This window comes from Molossus molossus, unplaced genomic scaffold, assembly GCF_014108415.1.
Source record: "Molossus molossus isolate mMolMol1 unplaced genomic scaffold, mMolMol1.p scaffold_m16_p_12, whole genome shotgun sequence".
NCBI lineage: Eukaryota > Metazoa > Chordata > Mammalia > Chiroptera > Molossidae > Molossus > Molossus molossus.
In genome coordinates, this window is record NW_023425347.1 from 37583737 (window position 1) to 37597390 (window position 13654).

General features: G+C 36.0%; 1 protein-coding gene across 1 annotated transcript in view; it reads left to right on the plus strand.

The window, feature by feature from the left end:
- Positions 1-13654, plus strand: part of COL24A1 (collagen type XXIV alpha 1 chain) — a 339879-nt gene that overhangs the window by 287752 nt on the left and 38473 nt on the right. Inside the window, exons 49-52 of the mRNA XM_036256775.1 lie at positions 9481-9588; positions 11236-11343; positions 11436-11489; positions 12024-12086. Coding sequence (XP_036112668.1) covers positions 9481-9588; positions 11236-11343; positions 11436-11489; positions 12024-12086 — 333 coding nt within the window. The remainder of the gene's footprint in view (positions 1-9480; positions 9589-11235; positions 11344-11435; positions 11490-12023; positions 12087-13654) is intronic.

Below are 13654 nucleotides of genomic sequence, written 5' to 3' on the forward strand. Positions count from 1 at the left end.
CATCATTTAAAAAAAAAAAACAAGACTGAAGGAGGCCCACATTTTATAAGTAAGGTTATGATATTCAAGTGGAGGTAAGTTGATAGTTAGATATTCTAGGCTAGAGCTCAGAGACGCGGTGAAATAGTAATTTGAGATTCAACAACATATAAAAGTACACTAATCAGAGTCTGTTTAGGAAGTAGATGGAATACTCAAATTGAATTTTGAAGAGACTATTTAGAGAAATGCAGACAGGGTTAAGACAGCCAATAAAGAATATTTGGGAAGCCCTAGCCTGTTTGGCTCAGTGATTAGAGCATCAGAACGAAGGGTCTTGGGTTTAATTACTGGTAAAGGGCATGTACCTGGCTTGTAGATTCAATCCCCAGCCCTGATTGGAGTCATGCATGAGGAGACCAATTGATGTGTCTCTCACATCGATGTCTGTCTGTCTGTCTCTCTCTCTCTCCCTCCCTCCCTTCCACGCTATCTAAAAATCAGTGGAAAATCAGTGGAAAAATCAGTTGTCAAGATTAACAACAATAACAAAAGAATATTGGGGGAACTTAGAGACTATCAACAGTAGAAAATGCTTACCGCCCTTAGACCTAGTAAAAGGAAAGAAATAACATCAATTCAAGAGTCAAGTTGAGAAGTGGAGTTGTTGGAAAAGGGGCACCTTACAGGAGCTATAGTTGAAAGTAATCCAGCCACTGGCAGAATACCAAAGCCAGGAGGAAATGGGGGAAATAAATATATTATCTCTCTCTCCTTCCACCTTTTTGTGTCCTAGTGGGGCATCCCATTGGCCAACCCCAACTGGAAGTCAGAGGACAGGAGAACCCAGGTGATGCAGTCCATTAAGGTCAGATTCCCAGAACAAATGGCAAGATAGAGAGGGGCAATAAATGGATTTGGGGACCAACCAAAAAAAAAAGCACAAATATGAAGTAAATAATGGAAAGAAGTTCCAGAATCAAGCTGTGAGCAATTCTATCATTTCGAAGTCAGGGAAAGGAGGATGAGGAGATTGCAAAGGAAACTGAGATGGAGTGATCATAACAAATAGGAAAAAATAATAATAATGTCATGAAAATTTAAGGAAGAATATTCCAAGGAGAAAGTTATCAACTATATCTAAAAATCCTGAGAGAGTGTGCTGGACATTTGTTTATTAATTTTATTCTGTTGCTTTGGCTATTCTGTATCTTGAACCCATTTTTATGCACCTAGACCTTGATTTGGGGAGTTGGTGATGCATAGCAGCAATGATAATAAAGATTCTGCTCTGTTGGCAGTGGCAGTAATATAGTAGCACTCGGTCTCCAGGGCTGGGGCATACTGCAGTGTTCAAGTGCAGGCTGCCTCACCTCCCTTTAACTCTATCCATTTCTCAAACTTGCTTTTCCAGGTTTATCAGTGCTTGTATGAGTTATTCATTGTCTTTTCAGTAAATGTCTGCTTAAATTATGAAGGTTGGTTTTTGGTGTATACAAGGACCCTGACTAATATAGATTGTAAAATGAAATTATAACCATTGAATTTTAGTATATGGAGGTCATTCATAACTTGAGCAAATAACCATTTGACTTGATAAGTGGGGACAGAAACAGGATTGGAGTGTTTGAGGGGAGACCAAAAAGAGAATCAAGATATCCAGACAATTCAGAGGAGAAATTTGACTCTGAGGGAGAAAGTAGGGCAATAAGAGAAGAAACTGAGATTCAGATAGAAAGTTTTTTTAAACGAGAACTGTGGCCCTATTTAAATGCCAGAAGGACCTAGCAGAGATGGAGAGTCTGAAGACACAATCAAAGGAAAGGAGAATCTGAATATGAATTGGTTGGACAATATATTCTAGTTCCATTTCCTAAGTAGTCTCCTAATTGCAGGCCATTAAAAAAAAAACAGATTCTAAACCACATGTCCCTTTATATATGGCTAGTATAAAAACACACATTTAATTTTGTGATGGAAGAAATTGAAATGAATTATAATAATATTGAATACCTCTCAGGGCCATGAAGTTGAATGATGTCTGGCATTACAATTAGTAAGCAATGATTTATCAGATCATAAACCATAATGTCTTACTTTTTAGTTTTTTGAAAGAGTAAGTTACAAAAATTTTATATGCATATTTAGAGTAACAGGATGCCATTAAGTATTAAAGTGTTTTATGTCCATCAAAATAAAAACAAAATAACTTTTCCTTGAGGAATCCCCCTTTTAACCCCAAGGTTTATTTTGGTATTTATGAATATGGAGATGTTTTCTAATGTATCTGCTCTCTGTAGAATATTTGCTGTGAAAGTTGAATGATAATGTCTGTTCAATGAGATTAGGTAGCAGTGGCTAAACAGATCATTAGGAAATATGATTTCTAAGATCATTACTTCTAAAACCTACTATGTTCATAGAAAAAGTACTTCAGAGAGTAATACCGTCTCTGAATACTAGCAAATTCTCTGAAATATTTTCAACAAAGGATAAGGACATCTTTCCATGGCCTTTTTTTTTTTTTTTAAATCATGGCACTGTGGTGTTTATTTTTGGCTTACGTTTAAAGACTATTGGATTTTTCCACTGAGAAAAATATTTATTCTGGGATTTCTAGCATTATGCAACTGCCTGATTTTTCTAAACAATGTTCTTTGTTTCGGGATTTGTTTTTGTTGTTGTTGGTTTGTTTTTGGTGTTTTGTTTTTGTTTTTGTTTTGATGTGGCCAAGGAGTTAAAGAATTCCTAGAGTATTCACTCTGCAGTTTGAATGGTTTTTTCCAAGGTCACATGACTATAACCGAGGGATAGTATTGGGTAGGTTCACAGTTGCCTGTGTGAATTTCCTTCTGTAGAAATGAGTGTTTTGAGACTAGTCAACTGAGCACATCTGTAGTAAATGAGGCCACATGCTGTTTTCATTGAGTTGGACTTCTGTACAAGCATAGTGCCTCAATCATTTATGAAAAAGGAAAACAACTTCTCTCTGCAAAGATCATAAATCCATTTGTCATCAAAATGAAGGCTTACCAAACTTTTTTCCCCCCTGCAACTAATAAAATTGGTTATTGGGAAGAAGGGAAAGAGAAAAAACTACCAACTTGATTTAGGACAAATCAAGGCCTTTCAATCTTGACTTTGCAGTCTGTCAGGTGAACATAGGCATAAATGCTGCCTCAAAGGAGATGCTTGTCCTAAAAGAACATTGAAAGTTTTGAGTTTTCCACTTGTGGACTGTGTCCAGTATGAAAAGGAAAAGCACACTTCATCAGCCCACTCATAATCCAAGCATAGAGTAGCAGGACCACCGTGGAAGTTTCTATTAGAAGCACCAGAGCCCTGCCACCTGTCTGGGCTGTGCATTCTCTAATCCATGAGCTAGTCACATTAAAGAAATTTCTGTTTCTAAGAAGATACATTTATTGCTTCTCAGTATTTTGAAGAAAGAAATATATCTGCATTGGCCAGATCTACATTCAGCAAATCCTGTCAACTCTTGATTATTAAGAGATTGATTATCCAGTTATGACTTATCCTGATTACTACTTTCTCCCTCTTCTCCCCCTTGCTGCTTGTTTTGGCCCATTTTTTACTCATTAGGAACTCTTCCAGAGCAAAGGAAGCTCAGTCCATTTGGCTTCTTATTAGCAACAAAATGAAAGATTTGCTAAAGGATTAACTTTCCTAGTTGAGTCTTCAGTGACTCCCACCCAATTCAATTAAATTCATGCTCTTTGTGGAATAATTGTTCCTTCATAATCTGACCTCTGTTTACATATCCAGTTTTATGTTCTACCTTTCTCCTCACATGTGCTGTAAAATGCTTAGTACACAGAGTGGACTTATTGGATTATCATATTTTAATAATATTAAATATTCATGGTTAAGTTAACATTCATTCAACAAATATTTGTGTAGGGCCTAACAGAGCCAGGAGTTAAGGAATAGGGCAGTGAACGTGATGGGCAAAGAACTATCCTCATGGAACAGCAAGAAATTGATGACATTTGACTGTTTTGACCCCAGCCTCCAAAAAACTTACAATTTAATATGGATCAACCAAATCATTGGGTAATAGTCTATAAATAAACAAATTAGTTAATTCCGAATTGTGGTAAGTGCTCTGAATGAAATAAATAGGGTTTTGATATAGAGCATAATGGGGAACATTGTGGATGAAGCAGACCATGGAGGCCACACTGAGAAGGGTATGCTTCAGCTGACAATTAAAGGTAAGACTGAGCCAGGTATATGAAGAACGAAAGAAGAACATACCATAGGAAGGAACTAAAATGAAAATTCCTGCAGTCAGGAAGAGTTTGGCATGTTCACAGGATTATTGGAGGATCAAATAAGATAGTGTGGAGATAGATTTGTTAGTTTATATAATAAATATCAATGTTGAATCTTCCACCATGATGTGAACCTAGACATGTCTAAGAGCTAAAGTATAGATAAAATATCCTCTTTGAGTCCCTGTTAGTCCTGTGATTATGAGTAAAGGAGATCTCATATGATGTACTAATTTTGTTCAATGTTATAGTGCCATTTCCACCGTCCATTTTGCAGGATTAATAAACTACCAGTAGCTCTAATGGAAATGTGTAAATAATTTCTGTGAGGTAATACAGTGTTGAAATACCTGTATTCATTAAGGCTGAACAAGAGTTAGTTTTGTATACTCTTGGGAATGGACCTAAGTCAAGCAGACTTGTCTTCACAACCTTAAGACTTGCCTCAACCCTGCTCTGAGTTCCATAAGCTTTAATATGTTTAGAAATTCAAAGTTCAAGTTACCTCCTAACTTTAGTATACAGTCCATTCATAAATCTTATTTCTAGCATTTGGCCACATTACTTATGCTTGGCACTGTAGGAAAATATATGAATGCTACATTATTTATGTATAATGTAGCCTCAAATATAATCACCTAATAATTACTATCCCACATATTTTTAAACAGCCAATTTGTTCCTAAGAGGGATATATTTAGTAAACCAAATAAAATGAGAAATTTCTACTTAAACAGAAGTGTTTTAGTAACTTGGAGTAAAGGAAGTAAAGTATTACTTTTATAACTCATTGGTTTGCTGGCTTAACCAAAAATATAGTATATATGTTGTCTAATAATGTAAAAAAAAAAAAAAAAAAAAAAAAACATCAGGGCATCATAGTTACTTTTTGTACTGTAGAAAGTAAATTAATTTTAATTACAATATTCTCACATAGTAAATAACTATATCAACGTGATGCTATGAGCATAGAAGATACTTGGCAGTAAGGAAAGGAAAAAAATGTTTTTCTAGTAATTTCAAGGCTAGTATCTTGAAGAAAAACATCAACTAATTTGAAATTCAGTGTCATTTTAAATTTAACATTCTACTGTTGAAAAATCAATTAACATAAAAAATATTTAGCATTTCACTCAACACAGTTTTTAAAATAATATTCCTTTGCTAGTCCTCTTTTAAATATGGATTTCTATTGTTGCCTATAATAAACCATTTTTTTTCTTACTTATTTCTTAATGTATTTGTTTTAGTCCTAATGAGAATAAGGCAGCTAAAGCAAAGAGCCTGGGGAATAACAAAGTGACATTCTCTTTGCTATGTTTCACTATTATATTCAAACCAGTCATCATTGTTCCAAAATCTGTCTCTGTGTCTGTAAATGTGTACATATAGCCCCATTTTTTTCTCAGATCTTTCCATGAATGGAAAGATCAGTTCCAAAATGAAGGTAGACTGATACCTAAATGACTCCTTTCTTCCCCCACAGGAAAGTCAAAGTAAAGGCAACTCCATCTTCTTTCCTTAACTGACATCAGATTAAATAAAACAGTTCAACCATACTGTCGATATAGTTTCTGATATGTGGAAGACACTCAATAAAAGTAACTCCTGTGGTTGGTATTGTCGTTATTACTGACCCAAAGATGTGTTTTCTTAGAATCTAAGCCTTAAGGAGCCATCATTTTCAATCTTGTCAAAAATTGACACTCATCTGCAGAGTTTAAAACCAATTTAAGGGACCAAATTTACAACTTTCAGATAAATAAATTCTGGAGAGCTCATGCACCACACAGTAATTAGAGTCAAGAATACTGTATTATAAACTTCAAAGATGCTCGGATACCAAATCTTAACTGTTCTAAAAACAACAAAAAAAGAAGTAATAAATATGTAACATGATAAAGGTATTATCTAGGGTACTGTATTAATCATATTACAAAATATAAATGGATTAAACCAACACGATGTACCCCTAAACTTACACAATACTATATGTCAAATATATCTGAATAAAAAAGTAATTTAAGCAGGTAGTTGGGCTCATATCTGAGGATAATAGAAATCTCTGGCCATGAGAGACATCATATACTCTAATCATTCTATTAACTTTTATAAGACTTAGGTAAATTGTTTACTGGTTTCAGCATCTCTGAACAAATTAATAATTGTGATTTTTAAAAAATTTTTTAAATTGTCTCAGAATGACTTACCCTTTGCTGATGAGTTTTAGTCAAATCATTTTTAAGACATTGGAAAGAATGCCTAGGGATTAACATCTGTTTCTCTTGAAAGCAAAATTACTCATCCATCTGTGTGTTCATAATAAGAAATATTTGTTCTCTACTTGTATGAAACATTGTTTGGAACTTTGTACAGAACACTCTGCTACTGTCCTCAGATTTCTCTCTAAGAAACCAATATGAACAGTGAAAAACTTGGAACATATTCATTGTGTTGTATTATGTGTCTGATAGCACTGCAACTGGAATAAAGTTTCTAGTATACAGTTAATCCTAACATCCTTATTATTCTCACCTAAAAATACCTATCGACTTCAGGAGTATCTGTCTATGTATCGCCTGAAATACACCATTATTTTTTTTCTGTTGCAGAATAAAGGTCTCTAAAATTACAAGAAAGGGGAGGGGAGCCCAGCTGGTGTGGCTTAGTGGGTTGAGCGCTGTCTCATGAACTGAGGGGTCCCAGTTCAATTCCCAGTCAGGGCACATGCGTGGGTTGGGGCTCGATCCCCAGTGGGGTGTGTGCAGAAAGCAGTTGATCGAAGTTTCTCTCTCACATCAATGTTTCTATCTCTCTCTCTCCCTTCCTCTCTCTCTAAAAAAATCAATAAAAACATAAAATTAAAAAAAAAAAAAAAACAAGTAAAGTGAGAGGAAGTGGTACTACTTTAGAATTCTGGACTGCTGTATCCTAAAATCATCTAGCATAATCTGTCATGCGATGCTTGTCCTGCTGCTGTGGCACCAATGACTTGTATAATACATCCAAGGATAGGATATTCAGGACCTTGCAAGCAACCCACAGATCTGCTGGGTGTGGCAGTGCTTGTGATCAAATAACCCTATTTTACTTAATAATGGCTCCAAAACACAAGAATAGTGATGCTGACAATTCACTTACACTAAAGGGAAGCCATAAAGTACTTCCTCTGGGTGAAAAAGTGAGTACAGTACAATAAGATATTTTGAGGAAGACCACATTCACATAACTTTTATTATAGTATATTGTTACAATTGTTTTATTATTAGTTACTGTTAGTCTCCACTGTGCCTACTTAGTAAATTAAATCTCATTATAGATATGTACGTCTAGGAAAAAACATAGTATGCACATATAGGGTTCAGTGCTATTCACGGTTTCAGGCACCCATTCCGAGTTCTGGAATGCATCGCTTTGGGATAAGGGGAAACTACTGCACTATCATCTGTGGATTCATCAAGAGGCAAGAGAAATCATTCCAAGGCTTTTTCTTTCTTTATTAATTGACTATTGATGCTGCTCCAATGTCTTCAACAACTTTAAGCATCTGTTCCTAACAAAAGGCTAACATCTAAAACAAGTTTATTATTGCTACACAATTTAATTAAATCAAGAAGTGACTTTCCTTGCTGGGCTAACAAATGAACCATCTAAAATCTTATTTTAGTTGCAAATTTATTTTTATTTTTATTGTTATTATTTGGGGGGGGGGTCTGTTGCAATAAGATACCCCATTTTAAATTTTCTAATTTCTATAACTGTCACATTCCTCCCTGTGAAGTAGAAATATTGTGTCAAATGCTTGGTCTAATAATGTTGATATATATTGTATTTTATCTCTAGCGCAACTATAGTCATTGGATGAAGAACACAAAGCTCTGACGTCTAATTTGACAACAAGATAATCCACACTTCCCCATGCTTTAAACACACAACATGCAAAGTTCAGTTTCTTTTTCCTTTGGTTGTTTTGACATGACTGATATGCACCGATACTCAAACAAATAAAATAACATGTCACAGGAAGTCAGCGTGTGTTCCCCTTGAAACATTGTCAGGTCAGTCCCGACCCTATCCCTGAGGTGTGCAGTGCAACAGGCAGCCGTGTGGAGCAGCGAAGCTGCCTGCAGCCTCGGCCACAGCTGCTCCCTCCACCTCCCATGCGAACGGGCCCTGGACAGTACATACATGAATGAGCAGGGCTGTGTCCCAGTGAAACTGAAACTCTAACTTCATGTCATTTTTATGTCTTGAAATGTTATTCTTTTAATTTTTTCAACACATAAACATGTAAAAACTATTCTTAGCTCATGGGCTCTACAAAAACAGGTGATGGATGGAATTTGGCTTGCAAACCATAGTTTGCCAACCTTATTTTAAGATTTGGCCTTGAGGAAATACTGTTTGCTTATTTAACTTTATTCCCGATCACACTGTTTGCAGTAAACTTTCTGGAATCATGTGTGATTAAGGAATAAAATCGGCTTATTTTATTTTTATTGGGATATCATGAACATTTATCATTTATTAGTTTCAGGTGTACAATATAATCATGCAATATATGTATATTTTGAGAAATGATCACAATAAACCTAGTTAACATCCACCAGAATATTCTTTTTTTTTAAATGTTATTATTGCTTTTTCTTTTAGAGAGATAGGAAAGGAGAAGGAGAGAGAGAGAGACATCAGTTTCCTCCCACATACACCCCAACCTGGGATCAAACCCAAAACCTGGGCATATACCCTGACTGGGAATCGAACTGGAGACCTTTCAGTGCATGGGACAACGTTCAACCAACTGAGCCACACTGGCTAGGGCAGAATAGTCTTCTTAACGAGATACTAATCACTTATTAGAGTTGCCGTATACACCAGAGTATAATACAAAAAGTTAGAATACAGCAAATGTACTTCACACATAGGCTGCTTAAGGCAGAAGATATTGGTGGACTTTGTGCTGCCTCAGTATTTTCATCCTAAAAACCCAAGACTATTACATTCACTATAATTAGAGATTTTAGGTGGGCCAAAACAGTATTTAAACATTTCAGTTATTTGGGAAAGAAGCCCAGGATAACTCCCAAATCTGGGTAGTATGTTAACAGTGGCATTTCACAAGAGCAAACCCTCCTACATTTATTAAGCCTCTGGATGGATTTTCTAGGAACTGCCCCCGTTTTCATTTCTTATCTATGCTATTTAGGGCATGAGAGGCAGCCCAGGAAGAACAGGACTGGCTGGGTCTCCAGGCCCTCGAGGAGCAAAGGGTTCATCAGGCCTGCCGGGAAGCCCGGGAGTCCTAGGCCCACAGGTACTTGGATGTTTTGTTCTGATGGGTGAGCAGTGTTGACCATCCTTGCTGGTCCTGAGTTCATTGGCTCCATCACAGGATGGTGAGGTTATAGCTTTTAATGAAATTTGGCTAATAATAAAAACACATTAGGATGAAAGGAAAGCGTGTGGCCTTGACGTGTCCGTCTCCCATTACAGTGCGTGTAATTTGCCAAAACAGCTCGTTAACCCAGGACTGAAAAATGCTTCAAAAAATGCTCCTGTACTCATTTCTGGGTTTTGTTTGTTTGTTTGTTTTGTTTTTTTTTCTCTCTGTCCTCCATCTTCTCCTCCAAAACAGAAAAATCGTATTTACTTCCAGATGCATACTTTCTCAGATACACTCTCTGTTTCTTTAAGTCTGAACCCAACCAATTAATAAATCTGATAAAGGTACAGATTATTTCTTAGAGTCAGAGTGACAGTAATTAACGTCTTGTTTGACATTCATTGCATAGAGTCTTGTCACATGTCAACAGGCTTTCCAAACAAACTTCTCTTAGAAATATCTCAATGCAGAAGTGACCCAGACAGCCAAGACATTAGTCCAGTGTCTAAAGCTGTTTCACAAAGGCCTAGGATTAAGACATTGACACCCTCATCATGATTACTTCTTAATTTGATATTCACAGTTCCACTTCTAAAGAATTTTCAGATATTCTGCCCTATACAGGGCAACTGATAATGATAACCTAGATGCTTACTATTTAAAGTTTGAACCCCCTGTTAATGTTTATATCATAAATATTCCTTCCCACCCCAACTCAACAAAGCTGAGCAAATGCTAAAATAAGGCAGATCTCTAGCTCTTATGTATGAATCTGTAGTAAAAAGAACCCATATATGTCAAATCCCAGTCCTGTGTCTTTGTCTCAAGACAGTGAGTGATAATTTGCTAATCTTAAAGACTCTTCAGTCAAAGTTTACCAAGCATCATGTTTTCATTAACCAGTCTCTAAACTCCACCTGATTCCTACATTTATTTTTAGAAATGGTGTGAAAACTATCGCCACTCTCATTTCAAAAACAAAATAAAATTTTAAAAATAATTGACTTAAAATAATAGTGATTAAATATATATTTAGAGTGAACTTTGAAGGGATAAAGAGAGTTGATAGCAAAGGAATCTTAGGAAACAGATAATGGACATTTCGTAATGATGGAATCAAATAATTATCCTGGAAAAAACCAGGGTTCACACTTCTGAAGACTTCTCTGTTTCTGGTACCACATAGCTGAAATCTCTGTATGGTAAAGAAACACAGAGAAATAATATCAATTCAGATAAAACACAAGTTTTATTACATATAAACACCCCCCTCCCATACACTACAACCTCAGCATTCTCTTTTGTAGCCCCTCTATCCTCCTAGATTTGTAGGAATCACCTTCCCTCCTCTTTCCACACTTGGGAGTATAGCCCTTGGAATTCTTTCTCCACTGCCACACTCATTATAATCCAGCATTACTTATGTGGAAAACATTGGTGGGGAGGATGGTCATGCAGAATGCGACTTCCCCAGTGCCTTGTTCTGTGCCTAAGGATGAGTTCTATTTGGGTTTCATTTAAAAGCTAATACATTTTTAGGTTCTAAATTCAAGATCACCTTTCTTTTCCTGTCCCTAGGGTGAACAAGGGTTACCTGGTCAACCTGGAATTCAGGGTAAAAGGGGTCAGCGAGGAGCACAAGGTGATCAAGGACCATACGGAGAGCCTGGCCTGAAAGGGCAGCCTGTATGTACCAACTCAGAAATTCACTGAGCAGTTAGTCTAGAGACTAGAACACCATTGCGCAATAATCACTGTCATATCTGTTCTCATTGCAGGGAGAACACGGTGTTCAAGGTCTGACAGGTTTCCAAGGATTTCCAGGCCCCAAAGTATGTTTACATAATTTTCTGCTAGTCTTCTAGCTACCCAGGAAAAAAAGATGTTAAAATACCAATATTTGGTCTCTGATTTGAGCTTTTATTTTTTTAATATGCAAAATTTTAGTTAGTACAGAGTTATATATTTGAGTTTTAAATATGTTAATTATAAAACTATATATTTTCCTAGCTATTTTATTGACTGATTTGCTTTTGTCCCTTCTCCATTACTCTACTTGTTTTATCATGTACTTATCCATCTATCTATCCCTCTCTTCCTTTCTTATTTTTCCATTACTCTACTTGTTTTATCATGTACTTATCCATCTATCTATCCCTCTCTTCCTTTCTTATTCCATGTTTGGTGTATTTCAAAGTAAATCGCGGGCCTGAGTACAATTCCTCCAAAAAACTTCAGCATGTTCATCAACTGTCACATTCTGTTTTTCAAAAGCAATTCTGAGTATGTTGGTACAAGATTATTTCATTTGTAAAATGTTTCTACAGAGCTAAGGATTGACTTTTTGTTTTTTATTGTATTTCTAGGGTCCTGAGGGAGATGCTGGTGTTGTTGGAATATCGGGTCCTAAAGGTCCTGTTGGACAGAGAGTAAGTATAAAGTCATTCTGTCTGCCCAGGCGTTGTGAATCTTTCTGATTATAGGAATTGGGATTAACAACTCTAAAATTAATATACTCTAAATTAATGACTTAATAAAATGACTTTTAATATAGAAACTTACTAGGGCACATGCAGAGGTTCTCAACCTTCTTCAGTCTATATATTAGTGTGAGCAAAAGACCCCATGGACCACCCACATTTTCCAGTTTTTACTTAAAAAAAAATCATCAGAATTAATGTGAATACTGGCTAATGTGTTTATTAACTCACACTAGGAGCAAAAACATAAAGCAGTATTATGTTATAAGCATTAATACAACCAGAGACCACCCTCACGCACCACCTGAAGGAGGCTTCTCTATATGACCAGAGTTCCTCAGACCACACTTTGAAAGATTTTCCCAATAGCCATGTTTCCCCAGTTCAAGGGTGGGTATCCCCAGAGAGTGATGAGGGACTGCTTTAAAAGCTGCAAAGATCAGGGTCTGAAAAACTCCAACTAGCTGTTTAGTGTCTGGAATTGCAAACCATAGAGAATATGAACAAGATAGATAAGCCACTAGTAACTACTGGTTATTGGTTTGTTTGGGGAAGGGGTTGCTTTTAGGGGTTTTGTTTTTATTTTTATTAATCATGGTCTCCTGATTGGTGATATGATGTATAAAACTGAAAAGAAATAAAGCTATAAAATGTCAAACAATGTTTTGATTGTGGTAGTAGAATACCTGTATGACTTTTACAGCAGTTGCTAGGGCAAGGGTGGAGAGAGTGAGCAGAGAGGAAGAAGGAAAGCAATTCAGCTGGAGAAAAAGGACTCTTGAAGAACTTGACAACTGAAAACCACTGTCTTGTGTAGAATATTAAATAAAAAGTCAAATATTTTAAATTCTATACCTTTTCCCTACCTTTTACAATAAATTTTTTTCAATAATACAAAGAGCCATGTTGTCATGGGAAATGTTTAGTTAAAGACCCTTCTCAACATTTCTTCAGGTGTAAATTTATTAGTTATTTTTATGATTTCTAAAGAACCATGAAAAGTTGGTGCTTTTATAAAAAGTCAAATTCTTGACTATTCACAAGTGGGTTATATCTGATAGGCTTCTCTATGATAAATATTGCTCTAAGTTCTTACATATATTAAGTTTCCCACTAATTAAAATATATTCATTCTAATTTTATTAAGTTCTCAATTATTTAACTTCTCTCTTGGTTTTATCAAAGAGAATCTGACTGCCTGACATCTGTCCTAGCATCTGTATTTCTTTGCAGCTCCAGAACTGTTATCAGCTCACCAGTAGTAAAGTTCTGATAACTAGCTCACAAATAGTAAATGAAGTGTGGATGTTCCTTTGTTAAGTCATTACAGAGTCAAGTGAAAAGTCTTGATAGGTTAATATTTAGCCAAAGACTATTATGTACCTGATACTGATGTACAGTTTGTGTCCCTTATATCATTTACTCCTCATAAAAATCTTGTAAGATGTGCTATTTATCCCCATTTTGCAGGTGGGGAAACTAAGTCTCTGACACTAAGTCTGTGCCTCAAGGCCATA